The sequence below is a fragment of the Lampris incognitus genome, chromosome 4, assembly GCF_029633865.1.
Source record: "Lampris incognitus isolate fLamInc1 chromosome 4, fLamInc1.hap2, whole genome shotgun sequence".
In the NCBI taxonomy this organism is placed as follows: domain Eukaryota; kingdom Metazoa; phylum Chordata; class Actinopteri; order Lampriformes; family Lampridae; genus Lampris; species Lampris incognitus.
The window spans coordinates 128,838-148,588 of record NC_079214.1 but is presented as its reverse complement, the minus strand read 5'-3'; the positions used below and the strand labels follow the sequence as shown (position 1 = coordinate 148,588).

Here is a 19,751-nt window from a genome sequence, read left to right as displayed (position 1 = left end):
ATTTCAGTGATATTTCTACAGTTTGCCCATTGTTACAATATTGGCTAAGCCAAGGTTATGTGTATGTGCTCTCATACTGATGTCGCCACTAGAGGGCGCTGTTTTGTTGACCTGTGGTCTATAAAAGAGCATGCGCAAAATAAAGAAACCATTCCGGTTACAGCAACACCGATGAAGTGGACGCGTGATTTTTCTCCGTGAAATGAGTCTAGTTGAGCCGGTATTCCTGCCCTCAGAGATGACAACGTCAACACCCATAATAATATTTGTAAACAAAGGGGCTAACAAGAAATGGTAAGATCCCGTTGAGATCGCTTCTGCGCTGATGTTTCGGGACAAATGGTGCCTATTTCGCCACTAATAATGCGTGACATTTAATGCTCTTTATTGTCGATTTGGCCGGATTAACTCCCCGAAGCTTTGCATTTGTGATAAATGAACACAGATTTGAATCAATTGATTGAAACGAGACAATCTTCGTCGTGGTGCCATTGAATTACTGACAGCGCGCGATCACCGGCTGCTCCAGGTAAACAACCATGGCGGACGCGCTGCGTCCTTACGTCTTTTTTGACGTAGAACAGCTCATTTGTACTTCTGTAGGATCTCTATTCTGTGAGGACAACCTACCTCCCTTGACAAGATGGTAACAGTTTGCTGTGCTCTTTGTAATATTTGCCCATCTGTGGTCGCCACAGAATAGACAGGCAGTAGTTGCATGTAAAATGTAAAACTGATACATCAAGGCAATAAATGTGACCTTTACTGTAACCTGTGGACTTATTGTATTTGGCTTTAAATAAACCAACAGTAACAGAATTTATTTTTAATACAAAAACAACCTTGAAGTCTCCGGTAGTACATCATTCAATTCATAATGTCTCCTACCATTTAAGAGTAACTATGTAGGGGTTAGAAATCATAAGTTGTCTGCCATCTAGCATATATGCTATGTTTTATATATATAACATGACAGCAATGACGGTCACAGTAGAAAACTGTCAAGTCACTCGGGCACAAATATGGTGGCGGGCATTTCGGAAGTGACGTATTTGGTACCCATGAATAGGCCTGGAACTGGGTAACAGTCTCCGTGCACCTTTCATAAACTGACCAACAAGGGGATTCTGGTCTGCCGGCTTACCATCAAAACCAACATGACAAGTGGAAATAGCAAAGTAAACTTTGACAGTAGAAAATGCCTTCTTTTTGTCAATTAGGCCCTGTAAAAAGGACAAAATTGCCCCAACTGAACAATGAAAGAGAATTTCCTGTGCCCTCGCACACCATTCCTCAAACACTTTCCACTTACAGTCAGCGAGGGACCTGGTGGATGATGCTCAGGCATTCTGAATCGTATCAGTGAGCCTCTGTGATAGTCCAGTATGCCTCAAATTAAACCACTCATGGGCCAGGGCCATAGGACAACCGCTCCAGGTGGAGGTGAAATATCTGCCCACTCGCCTGAGGAAGGAGGTCACTGTGCAATGGGAGGGGCCACAGGCAACCGCAGAAGAGCTGCTTCACTTTGGCCAGCCAATGTGTGGACGGCCAGTAAGGAACAATCAAAATCAGGAACAGATTGGGAATCAAGGCCAGTGGGGGAAATGCGTACAGTGGAACACATGGCCACTCATGTGTGATTGCATCCACTCCCAATGTTGCATTTTGGTCGTGCAGGGAGAAAAACAGTGTGCACTCTGCATTTTCTCCACTGCTGCGCGGCTGAACTGTGTCCAAATCTTATTCACTATAGATGGATGCAGTGCAGGATATCCTACATAAAGGGGATTCCCTCTGGACAAGAGGTCTGCATCCAAATTCTGAATCCCAGGGACATACGTCACTCTGACAGACAGGAGATGAGCATCGCCCCACAATATCAGTTTGCATGCCAGAGTGTGCAACTATTGGGAGCGCAGACATCCCTGATGGTTGATATAGGACAGGGGTCCCCAAACTTTTTGCACAGCGGACCGGTTTAATATTGACGATATTTTTGTGGACTGGCCGGTGGGGGGGTGGGGTGGGGGGGGGTTAATCACGACCAGAATATGGGTTAAGTTTATAAGTCAATAGCATCATAATATTTAAGTAACGTTTGGATATTAAAAACAGCACATACTTATCTCATATGAACATATTGTGGCAAGCTAGCATGGAAGAATGACAGATAGAGATCTGTTATTCGCAACTCTTGTGTCCCATATGCCACACGACCCCGAGAGTGCTGATTAATTTTAAAATTCCGTCAGAACTGAATGGAACGGATGGGAAAGGAGAGGCAAGAAGCAAGGACTCATTTAGAATGGCAGCTACTGTGTCCCACACACCGCACGACCCCAGGAGAGCAATTTTATTTTGCCCCTCTCCAATGGTTGCCGAACAATGGCTTCCCAAAACTAGGTCATCATTGAACATACAAGTCTTAGTCCGTCCTACAGTCAGTCAGTCTACCCTGTTGTCTACCCAGTCCGAGTTGAACATCTGAAAAACAACAAAACAAAAATCCGAACATGAAAACAACATTAATAAACATCAAAGAAGGTTGAATCAGTTCATCTGGATACGTTTATTGACAGATACGTTTCATTACTCAACTAAGTGACCTCTTCAGTCTAAACTGACTGAAGGTATCTCTACCTCTTATAAACAATAAAGTACAATACAGTTGTATAATGATCGAAACCAACGATCAGGTTCATATGCAAATATGGGTGTAACATTTAACTAGAGTTTCAAAGGCCGTCTCTCTTCGATCAGTTGATGCACTGTTCTTCCTGGTTTTGACAAACGCCCAGTTAGGATAACCACACTTAACCAAGGCCTGATTAATGTGGGATTTCTCCCCCTCCCTGGCCACTGTGTTGGTGGGGATGTTGTCAGCTCGACGGTACAGTGTCCTGATGACTCCTAGCTTGTGGTCCAGTAGATGATGAGAGTCAGACCTTAAGTACTGACCAGTATGAGTTGGTTTACGGTAAACATCAACAATCAAGTGTCCCCCATTACCAATTGCAATTTCACAGTCTAAGAAGGGTAACCTGTAATTTTTCCCATCCTCACAGCCTAACCCAGCCACTTAGGATGCACAAGCCAATGCATTCTTAGTGCCGGTCCCAAGCCCGAATAAATGGGGAGGGTTGTGTGAGGAAAGGCATCTGGCGTAAGACTTTTGCCAAATCAAATCTGCAGATCATAAATCTGATTTCCATATCGGATCGGTCAAGGCCCAGGTTACCAACGACCACCACTGGTACTGTTGGCCAGCAGGGTGCTAGTGGAAACTATGCTACTATTGGGCAAAGGAAAAGGAGAGGGGGAAGGCATGTCCAGAGGAAGTGGGAGAGGAGGAAGGTTAAGTGTGTGGAGGGCGAGAGTTGGAATTTTGAATGTTGGCACTATGACTGCTAAAGGGAGAGAGCTGGCTAATCTTATGGAAAGAAGAAATGTAGGTATACTGTGTGTGCAAGAGACCAGGTGGAAGGGGAGCAAGGCCAGGAGCATCGGAGGTGGGTTAAAACTCTTCTACCATGGTGAAAATGGGAGGAGAAATCGTGTAGGGGTAATTCTGAAGGAAGAGTATGTCAAGAGTGTCTTGTAAGTGAAGAGCGTGTCGGACAGAATGTTGAATATGATGCTGGGAATTGAAGGTGTGTTGATGAATGTTATCAGCCCATATGCCCCGAAAGTTGGGTGTGAGATGGAAGAGAAAGAAGAATTCTGGAGTGAGTTGGATGAAGTGGTGGAGAGGGTACCCAAAGAGGAGAGAGTGGTGATTGCAGTGGACTTCAATGGGCATGTTGGTGAAGGAAACAGAGGTGATGAGGAGGTGATGGGCAAGTGTGGTGTCAAGGAGAGGAACGTGGATGGACAGATGGTGGTAAATTTTGTGAAAAGGATGGAAATGGCTTTGGTGAATACATATTTCAAGAAGAGGGAGGAACACAGGGTGATGTATAAGAGTGGAGAAAAGTGCACACAGGTGGACTATATCTTATGTAGAGGCACAATCTGAAAGGGATTGATGACTGCAAGGTGGTGACAGGGGAGAACGTAGCTAGGCGGCATCTGATTGTTGTGTGTAGGATGACTTTGGAGACCAAGAAAAGGAAGAGAGTGAAGGCAGAGCCAAGGATCAAATGGTGGAAGTTGAAGAAGGAAGACTGTTGTGTGGAGTCCAGGAGTTAAGACAGGCACTGGGTGGTAGTGAAGAGTTGCTGGATGGCTGGGCAACCACTGCAGAAATAATGAGGGAGACAGCTGGGAAGGTACTTGGTGTGTCATCTGGACAGAGTGAGGAAGACAAGAAGACTTTGTGGTGGAATGAAGAACAAGAAGTTGGAGAAGAAGAAGTGGAGTAGTCAGAGAGATGAAGAAAGTAGACAGGAGTACAAGGAGATGCAGTGCAAAGTGAAGAGAGAGGTAGCAAAGGCAAAGGAAAGAGCATATGGTGAGTTGTACGAGAGGTTAGACACTAAAGGCCCAAACATACTAGGGCTGAATGTACGCGGAGCAGACTCCGCTGGACTAAAAGCGGACTAAAAGCAGACGTCTGCAAGCCCTGTGCGTGCAAAGCTCAGATTTTACGACCGCGATGAGTCCGCGCTGCACACCAGTGTCACACAAAAGACTGCTCGGCATGTATTTTTCACATCGACCTCCAATAAATGTGACACAGATCTGCATTTTGGATTTGCTGCCATCGCATGGTGGAACAAAGAAAGCCGGAGCATCTGATGATGGAGGTGAGCTTTGAGGAGAGACTGGCAGATGAGGTGCGAAAGTACCCACACCTGTATGACACGTCACATAGAGGATACATACCACCGTCTCTTCAGTTTATTTTCTTGTAGAGCCAGCAGGCAGAGCATCTCTTCCTCGACGTCAGTGTCGGACACCATGACAGAAGATTGTAAACAACGCACAAGAATTGTGGGTAATGTAGTGTTTCAAAGACAGTTATACAGGGAACTACAACATGGAAGTGTGCTCGACTATGGAAGCCAAAATGACTGCGGAGATTCCTCGTGGAGTCCGCTCCGCGTACGTTCCGCCCGAGTATGTTTGGGCCTTAAGGAAGGAGAAAGGGATTTGTACCGATTGGCTAGACAGAGTGACTGAGCTGGGAAGGATGTGCAGCAGGTTAAGGGGGCTCAAGGATAGAGATGGAAATGTGCTGACAAGTGAAGAGAGTGTGCTGAGAAGGTGGAAGGAGTACTTTGAGGGGCTGATGAATGAAGAAAATGAGAGAGAAGGGTGGAAGATGTGGGGACAGTGAATCAGGAAGTGCGGTGGATTAGCAAGGAGGAAGGAAGGGCAGCTATGAAGAGGATGAAAAGTGGAAAGGCAGTTGGTCCAGATAACATACATCTGTGGAGGCATGTAGATGTTTGGGAGAGATGGTAGTGGAGTTTTTAACTAGATTGTTTAACACAATCTTGGAAAGTGACAGTATATCTGAGGAGTGGAAAGAACCACATTGGTACCAATATTGAAGAATAAGGGTGATGTGCGTAGCTGTAGCACCTACAAAGGTATAAAGTTGATCCGCTACAGCATGAAAATGGGAAAGAATAGTGGGAGCTAGGTTAAGAGGAGAGGTGACAATTATGCCAGGAAATAGCATTATAGATACGATGTTTGCTTTGAGAATGTGGATGGAGAAGTATAGAGAAGATCAGAAGGAGTTACAATGTGTCTATGGATTTAGAGAAAGCATATGACAGGGTGCCGAGAGAGGAGGTGTGGTGTTGTATGAGGAAGTCGGGAGTGACACAGAAGTATGTAGGAGTGGTGCAGGATATGTATGAGGACAATGGGGCAGTGGTGAGGAGTGTGGCTGGAATTGCAGATGGGTTCAAGGTGGAGGTGGGATTACATTAAGGATTTGCTCTGAGGCCTTTCCAGGAGTTTCTGTGGACTATGATGTTCGCGGATGATATTGTGATCAGTAGCGAGAGGAGGGTGCTGGTTGAGGAAAGCCTGAAGAGGTGGAGGTATGCACTCGAAGGGTTAGGAATGAAAGTCAGTAGAAGCAAGATGAAATACATATGTTTGAATGAGAAGGAGGGCAAGAATGGTGAGGATGCAACGAGTAGAGGTGACAAAGGCGTATGAGATTAAATATTTGGGGTCAGATGTTCAAAGTAACAGGGAGGGCAGAAAAGAGGTGAAGAAGAGAGTGCAGGCAGGGTGGACAAGAGTGTTAGGAGTGATTTGCGACAGAAGGGTACCAAGAACAGTTAAAGGGAAGGTTTACAAGATGGTTGTGAGGCCAGCTATGTTGTATGGTTTGGAGACAGTGGCACTGATGAAAAGACAGTAGGTGGAGCTGGAGGTGGCAGAGTTGAAGATGCTAAGATTTTCATTAGGAGTGATGAAGAAGGAAAGGATTGGGAACGAGTATATTAGAGGGACAACTTGGGTTCGATGGTTTTGAGAAAAAGCGAGAGGCAAGATTGAGATGGTTTGGACATGCGGAGGAGAGATGCTTGGTATATTGGGAGAAGGATGCTGAATAGAATACACTTTATTTATCATTGTACATACATACAATGAAAGTCATTCTCTGCATTAAACCCATCCTAGCTGTGTAGCTTGGAGCAGAGGGCAGCCGCCATGCAGCGTCCAGGGATATGGAGCTGTCAGGGTAGAGGAAAAGAAGAAGGCCAAAGAGGAGGTTTATGGATGTGGTGAGGGAGGACATGCAGGTGGCTGGTGTGACAGAGGAAGATGCAGAGGACAGGAAGAGATGGAAACGGATGATCCACTGTGGCGACCCCTAATGGGAGCAGCTGAAAGTAGTGATAGTAGTAGAGTTCAAGAAGAGTAGCCTATGGGCTGTAATTTTTCAGTAAAATTAGAATTTCACGTTAATGCTCATGCAAATTGGAAGTAGTAGAATCTTTTGGTGGCACTACTCATTTGCAAAGATTGCAAATTACTTTATTTAGGTCCTTCAGCTTGCCAGAAGCATCCGGTTTAAAACCAACATTGTCAGTGCTGAACTACGAGCTTGGACTCAAAACACAGACTCAGTCTCAGAGAATGAGGTCGGTACACAGGTGATCAGATAACAAGGCAACAGTGTCCAAATCGGCAGGCGAAAGAGAAAGGTCAAAAAGGCAAAAAAACAGGTCAGGAAACCATAGGGCTCAAGAAACTCACACAAGGGGAAAAATGCTGGAAAGCTGTCACAAGGAACAAGAGGAACTGGCACAGAAGGAAGGGAACACTAAGACTATATACTCTGGAGGAGGGGAGACAATGAGACACAGTTGCAACAAATTAGGGCAGGGCAGGTAATCACACAGGAGGGAGACACATAAGGGTAGGAAGTAAAGGACCTGAAACGAGACAAGAGGTGAGTATCAAAATAAAACAGGAAGTACAAGACAAAGAACACTGGGAGAAACAAAAAGATAACTTAACTATCCAGACGGGCGTGACAAACATAATCCCAACTAGGGGATTTTATGTCATTTTTGCAACAAGCTCTTCTATGATTGTATTCACTGAAAATGGCACGCCCGGGGTGGGGGGGCGAATATATTGACAATCAGTTTATATTGGAGGGGAGGGTGGGTGGTCTATACGACGTAGCTGACAACCGTGGGTGGAGGTGGGCTGCCACCAGCAGCTCCATGGGTGGCATGCTTATCCAGCCCCTCTAAAATCCAGGAAAGACGCTCCTTGAATGGGGGTCTTGCTGGAGTATGGATTTTCTTTCCAGGAAGCAGTGACTTCTTCCAGGAGCTCAGAGAACATCGGGAGAAGCTGCCTCGCAGCCCACTTGGTTTGGGGCAATTTCTTCCCTTCATAGTGGGACCAGGGAGCCTCCAGCACAATAGTAGGCCATCTGATTTTCAGTCTCTCCATGGCAAGTTTGCACACTTCGTGCATGTCCACGCTGGGCAGAGGCTGTGCAGCCTCAACCTCACACTTAGCAGCGGACAGGTATGGAGAGTTGAGAGTCTGTGCTGGGGGAACAAAAGAAGAATTGTCTTTGTCAACCTCATCCAACACTAGAAAATTTTCACCTGCTCACTCTTCCTCCTTGTTGTAATCCAGCGTGAGGGATGGCTTGGCTAGCGGCTTCCATGGGTCTAGCGTCAAGCCCCCGCATTGAGACTCCAGATCGGGAATATCCTTCTCGACCATGCCAAGCTCGAGTTCCTTGGAGTTTGCACTGGCAAGAACAGGGTCCCTATCCAAGAGGCTGGCCTGGTGATCCAGTCTTCGGCGGAGGCTCTTTGCTGTGAAGCAAGCGCAGTGAGTGCACGAGCCGGGGTTGTTGATAGTGGCTCGGGTGTGTTCCGGCCTGAGGCACACTTAGCAGACCTGGTGTGCGTCCTTGCTTGAAATTTTGTTTCCACAAGTGCACAGGTGGGCAGAATCACCTTGTTGCAAGGTGGGCAAGCTTGGCAGCTGTATCCATTTAGATGGTGTGATAAATGGAGGAAAGAATTTTCTGTAGTGATAATCTCAGAATCAACTTCACTGGCCAAGTGTGACTACGTACATGAGGAATTTAACTCCTGTACACAGTAGCGCCTAGCACTTGCTGACATCACTCACACAAAAACAGAATAAAAAGTAAAACAAAACAAAAACAAAAAAAGAAAAGGAATGCTAGCTTTTAGCTAGCTTCAAAAGTGGACAAGCAGTGAGATGGCTGCAGGCTCCTGGTGTCATTAACTTGCTTGGAGTAGCCAAGTTAACATGCTTGCTAGCTCATGAAAGCAAAAATACTCCGCTGTGTGGGGACAGGTCAGAGTAAGGAGAAAACTACTTATGGTGGAGGCAGTCAGACTGGTATCTCCAGCAGCTAGCGCCCGGTGACGGAGGTGTCTGCTCTGGTAGCATAGACACAGGTAGAGAGTATACTTGCTTGTGAAGTGAAAAGAGGTGATTGAATGATGATTGACGCTGTGTCAGTCATATATATATATATATATATATATATATATATATATATATATATATATATATATATATATATAGATGCAGGGCTCTGACGCAGACATCATAACTGCTAGCCACTCAAGGCTGGGGTAAAGGTATAAGTGCTTCTGTGAATACGCAAGGGGGCATATCCCACAGTTTGACATCAAAACGAGTGCTATGCAAGAGAACCTATAAAATGTATCACTCATATTTTTCAACCAGGACCTTACGACCACCAGGATCCCCTGATAGTGGACCTAAGGGACCTGGTAGGATTGCATGGGAACAAAAGTGCAGACATAGAGAGAAAAGAAAGCCCATGTAGCATCGTAAAAACAAAGTATTTATCTGTTCTGCATCACACAGAAATGATTATGCAACATTATGGTAAGATGTAAATCAGAGGTAACTAATACTATATGCAAAAAGTAGTACACAGTTACACACCTAATATCTATACAAAGACATTGCACTGTACCTCATTTTCGTACACCACAATCTCTGTCTTCTCAACATGGATATAGAGATCCTTATAGCTGGCCAACAATTTGCCTGTGGACTTCTTTACCCAGCCAGCCTTACCCAGAAATTTTGGTTCTTTTGAATGGGCTGGGTCCTCTTTTGTAACCTACAGATGTATGAACAAGATATGCAGATTAACATCACACACTTTAGATGCACAACAAAAAACCTGTACAGTGCAGATGTTTTAATACCATCCTCAGTCAGGTATACCATTGCATACAGTTGTATATTTCTATACAATAAGAAATAATACTACTGCTACTACTACCACTACTATTACTACTACTAGTACTACTACTTTAGGCTGTTCCCGTTAGGGGTCACCACAGCAGATCATCCATTTCCATCTCTTTCTGTCCTCTGCATCTTCCTCTGTCACACCAGCCACCTGCATGTCCTCTCTCACCACATCCATAAACCTCCTCTTTGGTCTTCCTCTTTTCCTCTTGCATAGGAGCTCCATATTCAGCATTCTTCTCCCAATATACCCTGCATCTCTCCTCCACACATGTCCAAACCTTCTCAATCTTGTCTCTCTTGCTTTGTCTCCAAACCGTCTAAACTGAGCTGTCCCTCTAATACACTCGTTCCTAATCCTGTCCTTCTCAACATAAATCTTAACATATTTCCAAGAAAGAATACATTTTGTAATGTTGGTTTAGGGTTTTTAAGGTCCACTTAGTGGATGTCATTTTTGATAAAAACATTGGATAAATGGTTTGAAAGAAAATGAAAACGTATTAAACATATGCATGAAAATGTTGTGATGATTAGGATGATGCTATTATTTAGGGCTTTGTAAACCGTTCTTTTCTACATTAAAAATACTTCAAATGTTATATCTGAATGATTTATTGTGGGTTCACATCTAAGCTCTGGCTTGTGGCTTTGGAACAAACTTGTAAATGTTTACAGATATTAACTGAAGTGGAGCATCAAATAATTTGTACTGTATTAGAGTGATAAGCCATAAATTCTCCACTTTAGTTTTCCTCAAGTGTCAAGACACAGTTACTGAGATAGCCAGTCAGTCTGAGTTTTATGTTTATTTTTCACTTCATTCTATTGTATTATTCTGTTATACGATTTGTATTCCAGCTGATACAAGCTGCATAGATATGGTACGAATCTGCATGAAATGGGGACCTTCACTGTTGCCTCTGTGGGATGACAGAAGTGTGAAAGTCCAAGAGGCCAGGGTTTAGGTTATGGTGTTACTGTGCAAATGGTTTGGTGTTGGAGAACTTGTATCTTAACAGATTCTAGTTTGTTATCATGTATTGTTTTTAATGATGGCCTCAAAACATGCTGCCTGTGAAACGGACTATCTGCATTTGATATGATACACACATGGCCTACACAGGTGGTTTTGTAGGCACATATCCTCTATTAACCTTTCGTTAATACCAACGGACTATTGACAAACCCATTACAAGCAGACCACAAGAGAACAGCAGCAAAGCAACACTACACATGTACACTAGTGCGATCCAGCATGAAAGTGTACATTAAATGTAAGGGAAATGAAAAGTGTCACAGTAAAGACGTAGATGCAGCTCTCTAACATACTAGTGAGAACAAGCATGGTGCGAGCAGGAAATGTGAGCATAATCATGTGAAGCACAGGCCTATCAATTCAGTAAACTACCACTTTAACCACAGACAAGCTGGCAAAGTGCAATGTTTCTGTTTTTACCCTCTGTCTAATAAAGTTGTTGCAGGGCAATATCACAAACCAACGTCATATACTATTCACACAGAGGTCCTCTACAAAGCATGGCAGAAGAAATTAAGTATATCCTGCACTGACAAGTGCAGGTGTCGGCAGAATTCCCAGCCTCTCTGTTTCTATTGAAGGAAATTCCACAGGATTTCCTTTTCACTAGTTCATCTAACTGTTTTTCCACTTTCACTGCACATAGAAAGTCCCTGCTTAATAAACAGTGGCTCAGCTGCAAGGGCTGAAGAGCCAGGAGGAGAAGAGACCGATGGTTCTCAAACAAGAACTTTAAAGGCAAACACAAAACAATTACACGAAGAGGATGAAGAGGACAAAGTCTATTTTAAAGAGTGAAAGATGAGACTAGCTGCAACATTAAATTTGGAAGAATAAGGGGTAGTGATTTCCAGGGAAACGCAAGAAAAAGCAACTACACTCCATCTATGGTGCAATTTGCAGTCTTGAAAGTTGCATGACTTACAGCTCAGCTGGTTTGATGCCTGCACAGTGATATGAAGTTGGTAGGCTGGAAGGCTGTAAATCCAAATTTGGACTCATACAGGAAGTTAGTTTGCTCTGCACTTGAGCATAGGCTTAACCACAACACAACCTATGACACACCCAGAATTGCTTGGCCCTATTAATGACCCTGTGGTGTCAAAAAGTGTGAACTTTAAAACAGTGAAACTATATCTGATGGGTAAACGTGATAAAATGTGCATACTGAAAATATGAAAACATCCATCCATCCATTATCTGAACTGCTTATCCTGCTCTAAGGGTCATGGGGATGCTGGAGCCTATCCCAGCAGTCATTGGGCAGCAGACAGGGAGACACCCTGGACAGGCTGCCAGGCCATCACACGGCCCACACACACACACCTAGGGACAATTTAGTACGGCTGATTCACCTGACCTCCATGTCTTTGGACTGTGGGAGGAAACCGGAGCCCCCGGAGGAAATCCACGCAGACACGGGGAGAACATGCAAACTCCACAGAGAGGACGACCCGGGACGACCCCCAAGGTTGGACTACCCCGGGGCTCGAACCCAGGACCTTCTTCCTGTGAGGTGGCCGCGCTAACCACTGTGCCGCCATGCTGCCTAATATGAAAACAAATACATTTAAATGAACTAGAGCTGTTGGACTCATATAGTGGGTATAGAATACACCTAAATAAGAAGCGTACATGATGGCTCTCATCTTTTCCAAAAATACAACTTGAATAATAACAGCGTTAGAGTTCTTGAGCAGAGAAGACAAACTAGGTCTATAAAAGGAAAATATAGGATTTTTTTTGACAGAGGCACACCTAGGAGCACATGTTTTTGAACAAATCTTAGGTGAGGGAGCAGGGTGTAGAGAGCATCTGGGATTCATTGGGTTTTACATTGACTTGCCTTGCTTGAACTCACCAGAAGCCCTCATTGGCCTAATTTGAGGTCATATTTTAAAGGAAAATTCATTACTTCACCAACTGGGTCTTATTTTCGTAGTTTTTGCCATTGTGCATATTAATTATGATGTCATTTCACTCACCGGCTTCATTTTGTAAATTTTGGTCATGGAACCACTGCTGGACTCGATTTACAATGGTGCCTTATGGGGCAACTGAACACGTCATAAACCTATCCTTTAACCCCCCCCCCCACACCACACACACACACACACACACACACACACACACACACACACACACACACACACACACACACACACACACACACACACACACACAGAGTCTCAGTCAGACTGTGTCCAGGACTGTCCATTATCTATGACTTCTCTATTCTGCTGGCCAGCTAGTTTATGGATGGTACTACTACCTATGGTAAGTACAGGCTGCTACTTCCTGCAGGGTGAACCAGGAAGTAGATCAGCAATGTCATCCACCATTGATCTTTTTGTTTTTTTGATACTTTATTGATCCCCGTGCGGAAATTCATGCTCTGCATTTAACCCTTCCTAGCTGTGTAGCTAGGAGTAGTGGGCAGCCGCCGTGCAGCACCCAGGGACCAACTCCAGTTCATCTTGCCATGCCTCGGTCAGGGGCACAGACAGGAGCATTAACCCTAACATGCATGTCTTTTAGATGGCGGGGGAAACTGGAGCTGCCGAAGAAAACCCACTGCACACACGGGGAAACATGCAGACTCCACACAGAGGATGACCAAGGGTGACGCCCCAAGGTTGGACAACCCCAGGGTTCAAACCCAGGACCTTCTTGCTGTGAGGTGACAGTGCTAACCACTGCTCCACCGTGCCGCCCATATTGGACATTTCACATTATAACTTTTAACTTTCATTTCCAATTATGTGGTTTAGATAATTGGATTAAACTGCACTTGTTGAAACATGTCCAGTTAAATATCTCCAGTTTGTTGACACTCCTGTTCACTTGTCCCATAAGACACCATTGTGAAGCTGAGTCCAGCGGTGGTCCATGTCCAACATGTACTACATGAAGCTGGTGAGTAAATTTACATCATCAAAAACAATTGAATTATCCACTAAGTTAGTCCCTATCTGTAGAGCTATGATTAATAAAAATCCCACAAAAGAGATGGTCAGCTTTCACCAATCTCATGTCTACAAAGATGACAGATGAGGAAAGGCCCTGGTAGATAGCTCAAAAAAGAGAAGGAGTGGTATCAAAGGTATAAGCAAATAGTAGCACTATCATTCAAAGGGAGTGCACATATTGATATTCACACTTGAGTATGTATTGTTTCTCTGTTACTTTCTATTAAAAGTATCTCTTAGCAGCACCAGCACTATGACACTTAAAACTTGAGAACAGACAGAGCCATTGTCCAGCCCATGCTTCGATTTCAAGGCACTTGCCAGAGAGGGTTAACTGTTTTCTGCCTAACACATAAATTGTCTGTCTGTTTTGGGGTCAGGCAGACACGTCATACTGCACACTCCCTGTCACTGGAATGTTGATGACAAATGACTCAGAGAGCTGAGACAAACGTCATCCGTGCAGTGAAAAGACAGCCGCCAGGCATAACCAAGTGCCCTCAGTAGTTTTGGGGAGGAAAATAACCAAAAGATGTGGCAAAATACAGAACTGGGTGGGGTTGGGGGGCAAAATGGAATGCAGAAAAAGAAAAAAAAGAATGTTGCAGCAATGAACATGTAAGGCACATCACAGATGCTTCACATGCACACTTTCCAATCATGAACATGAATCAGAAACAACAGATCACTGCATTGTGGTGGGGAAACTGACAGCCTATGAACAGTGTTGCTTCACAGTGAGGCATGCTGTTTAGCCGGCCTCATATATGAAAAGACTACAAGTCAATGAGGGTCATTTGTTAGCCAAAAAAATGTAATTCTGAAATTTCACTCTGGCTTTACATCAATTCATGGCACAACTCCATTCAGAGTGACCAATGACCTTCTCTCAGCTGTTGCTGGATTATGATCCTGTTGTAAATCCCCGAGTCCGCTTTGATACAGCAGACTAGTTTACTAGATCACTGGGTTGGTCTCAAAAATAAAGCTAGGTCTTCACTAGCCGAGCTCCTACCTTTCAGTAAAACAAGAACGGCTTTGCGGGCACCAGAGACAATCCACCCTCATCCTCAGCAAGGGGAACAGCATTTCATGTCACATCCTTTTCTTGTATGTCTTGATGCATGCTCAATAACCCAGGTAAGGAAGTCGCAGAAATGTGAATCAGTTCATCTGGACACAACGTTTACAAACAGAAACATTTCATCACTCCTCTAAGTGACCTCTTCAGTCTCAACTGACTGCAGGTACACCCCCCTTATAAACAACGTGTTTATTTCTGTTATTGTGTAACTGTATCGTTCGTGATATGTGGAGTGTCTGTTGTTGTCCATGTATGTATTGTGCTGCAGAGTTTAATGTGTACAAAAAACAAATTCCACCAGCCTTGGTCGTGTGGCTAATAAAACAATCTAAATCTATCTACAGTGGCATAACGACTGAAACCATGGCCATTTTAACTCTAGTTAATGGTCACACTCATATTTGCCTATGAAACTGATCATTGGTTTCGGTCGTTATGAAACTGTATTGTTTATTGGGGGGGGGAATACCTGCAGTCAGGTGAGACTGAACAGGTCACTTAGATGATGATGAAACGTATCTGTCAATAAACGTTGTGTCCAGATGAACTGATTCACCTTTCTGTGACTTCCCTACCTGGGTTACTGAGCATGCATCAAGACAACCTGAAGGGTTAATCTGTATAATATTTTATCCCACCTGTCAATCACTGGCTTTGCCATAAGCATAGAAAGCTATTATTCTACTTCTTTGTAAATGACTACGTTATTTGGGAATATAATAGAGATTATTAGTGAGATTCTCAATATCATTATTATTATTACATAGAAATAGTCATTGTAGTAGTTGTAGGTGTCAGTGTTACTAACCGTTGTTGATTTTCTGTCTTTACTATCAACTTCCTTTTTTCCCTAAAGTCGCTTCCTTAAACTTTAACAATTGAGGCATTGGTTGTAGCAACTCAGGAGTCTCCAAACACAACGACTTTATACAGCACGAAGTTTACCGTGATTCGTTAAACCGAATGAAAACGTGTGTCTCCCCGTCTGCTCCGAGTCCCTTGTTGCCACATCTTTTGCTGCTGCAGCGGCGGCGTACTATCCTGACTGTGGCGACGAGTAGGCTCCAGCTCCCCTGTGTTGCACTCACATACCCATCATGCACGTCTGCGCCACACGAAACCACGCAGTAAACTGACAGGTGGGCAAGTTGTCAAATTTAAATTGCTTTAGCATCAAGTGAGCCAACAAATCCAAACTGACTGGTCATCCCATGTATTTTAACTGCTTTTACAAGTAATAACAACAATACTCATTTACAAAGTTAACTGCCAACTTAACATTTAGAAGGCCCCAATACTTGTTTTAACCTCAAACTTTTGACTTCATATTGGATGCTGCCAAAATGTTGTTTTCTACGTAACTCGGCTAAAACGGTAAACACCAAGTCAAGTGTGCTTCTAACGAGTTTGGAAAACAAAGCGTCGTATCTTAGTGAAACACAAAGCGTCGTATCTTAGTGAAACACAAAGCGTCGTATCTTAGTTAATTGACTACTTACATCTTCCATGATGACGGATGAGAAACCGTTATGTGTGAAGAAAGTCGGACGACGTCGATCGTTATCGTTGCAAATAAAGATCGACTTCTACTTTTTTAGTAAGCAGCTGAAACATTTCAGACGAGACACGAAAATTAAAAATAAGGAAGTGTGTGTTGGGTTTTGATGCGAGGGCTCCTCACTTTTTCCTCTTTTGCCTCAACGAAAGAAGTTCGAAGCAGAGTTGGTTTCCGGTGTTATAGCAAAACTTGCAACCCTCGCAAATTGTGACCTTCATTAAACTACGTAAAAAGAAGGGAACCGGCAGACATCTCCACGTCGTCCCACATTCTGGTTAAGTTGTGGGTGTAGGTTTGGTGTAGTTAAATTTAGGTGTAGGTTAGGTGTAGTTAAATTTAGGCGTAGGTTTGGTGTGGCTAAGTTTAGGTGTAGGGTTGGTGTGATTCGGGTCAGGGTGGTGAAAGAGGAGGGTGGTCATGGTCGTCCCCTAACAACGTCATCTAGTGACCAGCATTAGGAAGTGCTTTCTGTGCATTAGCACGGCTAGAGTCATAATTTTCCACGGTCGCAGATGTTGGCGTGACACCGCTGTTGTTACGCGCGTGAGCAGAGGAGCTGTCGAAGAGACGCAGACTCGGCCGTACGAACTTGTTGCAACACAACATCATGAAGATAGGATAAGCTTATAGCTGTCGGCTTTTTTATAGCAAATATCAGTGCATTAAGCCGTTATAGGTTCCCACATGAAATCTGGAAGTCTGTGTGATGAAGGAAGAGTGGACAATAGCCCGACTCTGTAGATAAATAAGAACCTTTGAAATATTATCATTCTCATATCCTTGGTTCGACACATTTTCTCTGAAATGTCTTCCTACAAACCTCCACACGTACTGCATTTATTCTGAAGATGATATGCCCAAATACAACCCGTATCATCAAGCATTTTCTTTGAAACCATGGTGTCATTGTTGTTAGATATGATGATAGTTTGTTGGCATTTTACTGAGAATGAGATTATTTACTGGCACAGATTACACTGTTCTGATCTGCTTTCATTACGTAGCATAAAATACTTCCTCGTAGGTGTGGCTGTTAGAGGAAGGATGTTGCGCTGACTGTATAACATCTGGAGAGATGGAAAATGTATTTTACACAGCGAATCCTACAGTACAAGTGAGAGGGAGCCACATTTTAATATACGTGTATCTCTATTATTATTATTATTATTGTTATTATTAATAATAATAATGCATTTATTTATACAGCACTTTTCAAAATACTCAAGACGCTTTACATATGACGCTTTACATATAAACATAAATGCATAAAACACACATGAATCACACATTAAAAGTAATTCCAGAGAGGTGACTTGTGATGAGTGATGTGTATGTGGACAGATCGGTGCAGTCTCTGATGTGTTTGGTGAGAGAGTCCAGAGGGAGTAGGCTCTGTCTCTCATTTCAGGTCCGGTGCCTGGTTCTGTGTGGTGGCAATAGGAGGTTGACGTCGGAGGACCGAAGACAGCGGGAAGAAGTATGGTAGTGGAGCAGGTCAGTGAGGTAGGAGTATGGTAGTGGAGCAGGTCAGTGAGGTAGGAGTATGGTAGTGGAGCAGGTCAGTGAGGAAGGAGTATGGTAGTGAAGCAGGTCAGTGAGGAAGGAGGATGGTATAGTGGAGCAGATCAGTGTGATAGGAGTATGGTAGTGGAGCAGGTCAGTGAGGAAGGAGTATGGTAGTGGAGCAGGTCAGTGAGGTAGGAGTATGGTAGTGGAGCAGGTCAGGTAGGAGTATGGTAGTGGAGCAGGTCAGTGAGGTAGGAGTATGGTAGTGGAGCAGGTCAGTGAGGTAGGAGTATGGTAGTGGAGCAGGTCAGGGAGGTAGGAGCATGGTAGTGGAGCAGGTCAGTGAGGTAGGAGTATGGTAGTGGAGCAGGTCAGTGAGGTAGGAGTATGGTAGTGGAGCAGGTCAGTGAGGTAGGAGTATGGTAGTGGAGCAGGTCAGTGAGGAAGGAGTATGGTAGTGGAGCAGGTCAGTGAGGTAGGAGTATGGTAGTGGAGCAGGTCAGGGAGGTAGGAGCATGGTAGTGGAGTAGGTCAGGGAGGTAGGAGGATGGTAGTGGAGCAGGTCAATGAGGTAGGAGTATGGTAGTGGAGCAGGTCAGGTAGGAGTATGGTAGTGGAGCAGGTCAGTGAGGTAGGAGTATGGTAGTGGAGCAGGTCAGTGAGGTAGGAGTATGGTAGTGGAGCAGGTCAGGGAGGTAGGAGCATGGTAGTGGAGCAGGTCAGTGAGGTAGGAGTATGGTAGTGGAGCAGGTCAGTGAGGTAGGAGTATGGTAGTGGAGCAGGTCAGTGAGGTAGGAGTATGGTAGTGGAGCAGGTCAGTGAGGAAGGAGTATGGTAGTGGAGCAGGTCAGTGAGGTAGGAGTATGGTAGTGGAGCAGGTCAGGGAGGTAGGAGCATGGTAGTGGAGTAGGTCAGGGAGGTAGGAGGATGGTAGTGGAGCAGGTCAATGAGGTAGGAGTATGGTAGTGGAGCAGGTCAGGGAGGTAGGAGTATGGTAGTGGAGCAGGTCAGGGAGCTTGGAGGAGGCTGGTTTATGGAATGATTTGTGAGTGAGGAGGAGTCAAGTCAGGTCTTTATATAGCACATTTCATACACAGGGCAACACAATGCGCTTTACACAAACTGGCAATACAATCGCGACACAACCATAAAAGTGCAAATGTGGAAATTAATATGTTCATCAACAGGTGTTACTGCACTTGTACAGGAATCGGAGCAGAATATTCAAATATCAAAATATACAAAACACACTTGTTTGTATTGCCACCTGTGCCATGGTGAAGTGATAAAGACCCACAGGACACACAGCTCTCCTTCAGTGCTTTACTGCTTGGTCTGCAATCATGGTGTACAACAGGACAAGGGTGATTAACATGGGTGCACATAACTTTTTTGTTCTGGTTCTCAAGGGAGCACATGGAGATGTTGCTTGGTCCTCAGTCTTTATCTGGCACGGTTATCCTACAAGCTGTCGTCATCACTACCCTCCTGACTGCTCTCCTCACTGTCTCTCTCTCTTTCAAACATGGCAGATGGAGATGCAGGCCTATTTCTTTCTCCCTGGTTGAGTCTGCGATTAGCTGTTTGCATCCATAAGTCAACAGCTGGCTTCGGGTCAAAAGTCTCTGTTGTCATCTTAGACAAGTGGATGTGCATCAGGGATGAGAGGCGACAGTCTGACAGGCGGTATGTGTATTTGCTTTGTATTATACCGAGATGTGAAAATCCCCTCTCATATGCAGCACTGCTCAAAGGCAGTGTAAAGGACAACAGAAAGACTTTATGAATGTTGGAGTAACTTTCTGGATTACTTATCTTCACTTTGTTGACCAAGTCATACACAGAGGAGGCTGCCAAACGTTTTCCTGCTCGCTTTAAACACAT

General features: G+C 44.3%; 1 protein-coding gene across 4 annotated transcripts in view; it reads right to left on the bottom strand.

Moving 5' to 3' along the window:
* plekho2 (pleckstrin homology domain containing, family O member 2) overlaps positions 1 to 16,722 on the bottom strand; it is an 84,021-nt gene extending 67,299 nt beyond the window's left edge. For 2 of the 4 annotated variants that reach the window (XM_056278420.1, XM_056278421.1), the window contains exons 1-2: positions 16,303 to 16,722; positions 9,428 to 9,577 (exon numbers count right to left, since the gene is read on the bottom strand). In XM_056278420.1, the coding sequence (XP_056134395.1) occupies positions 9,428 to 9,577; positions 16,303 to 16,311 (159 nt within the window). In that variant the 5' untranslated portion in view covers positions 16,312 to 16,722. Of the gene's footprint in view, positions 1 to 9,427; positions 9,578 to 15,748; positions 15,887 to 16,302 lie in introns of those variants that run through there. The other 2 variants (XM_056278423.1, XM_056278424.1) reach the window with 2 other exon arrangements.
* Positions 16,723 to 19,751: the final 3,029 nt, after the last annotated feature.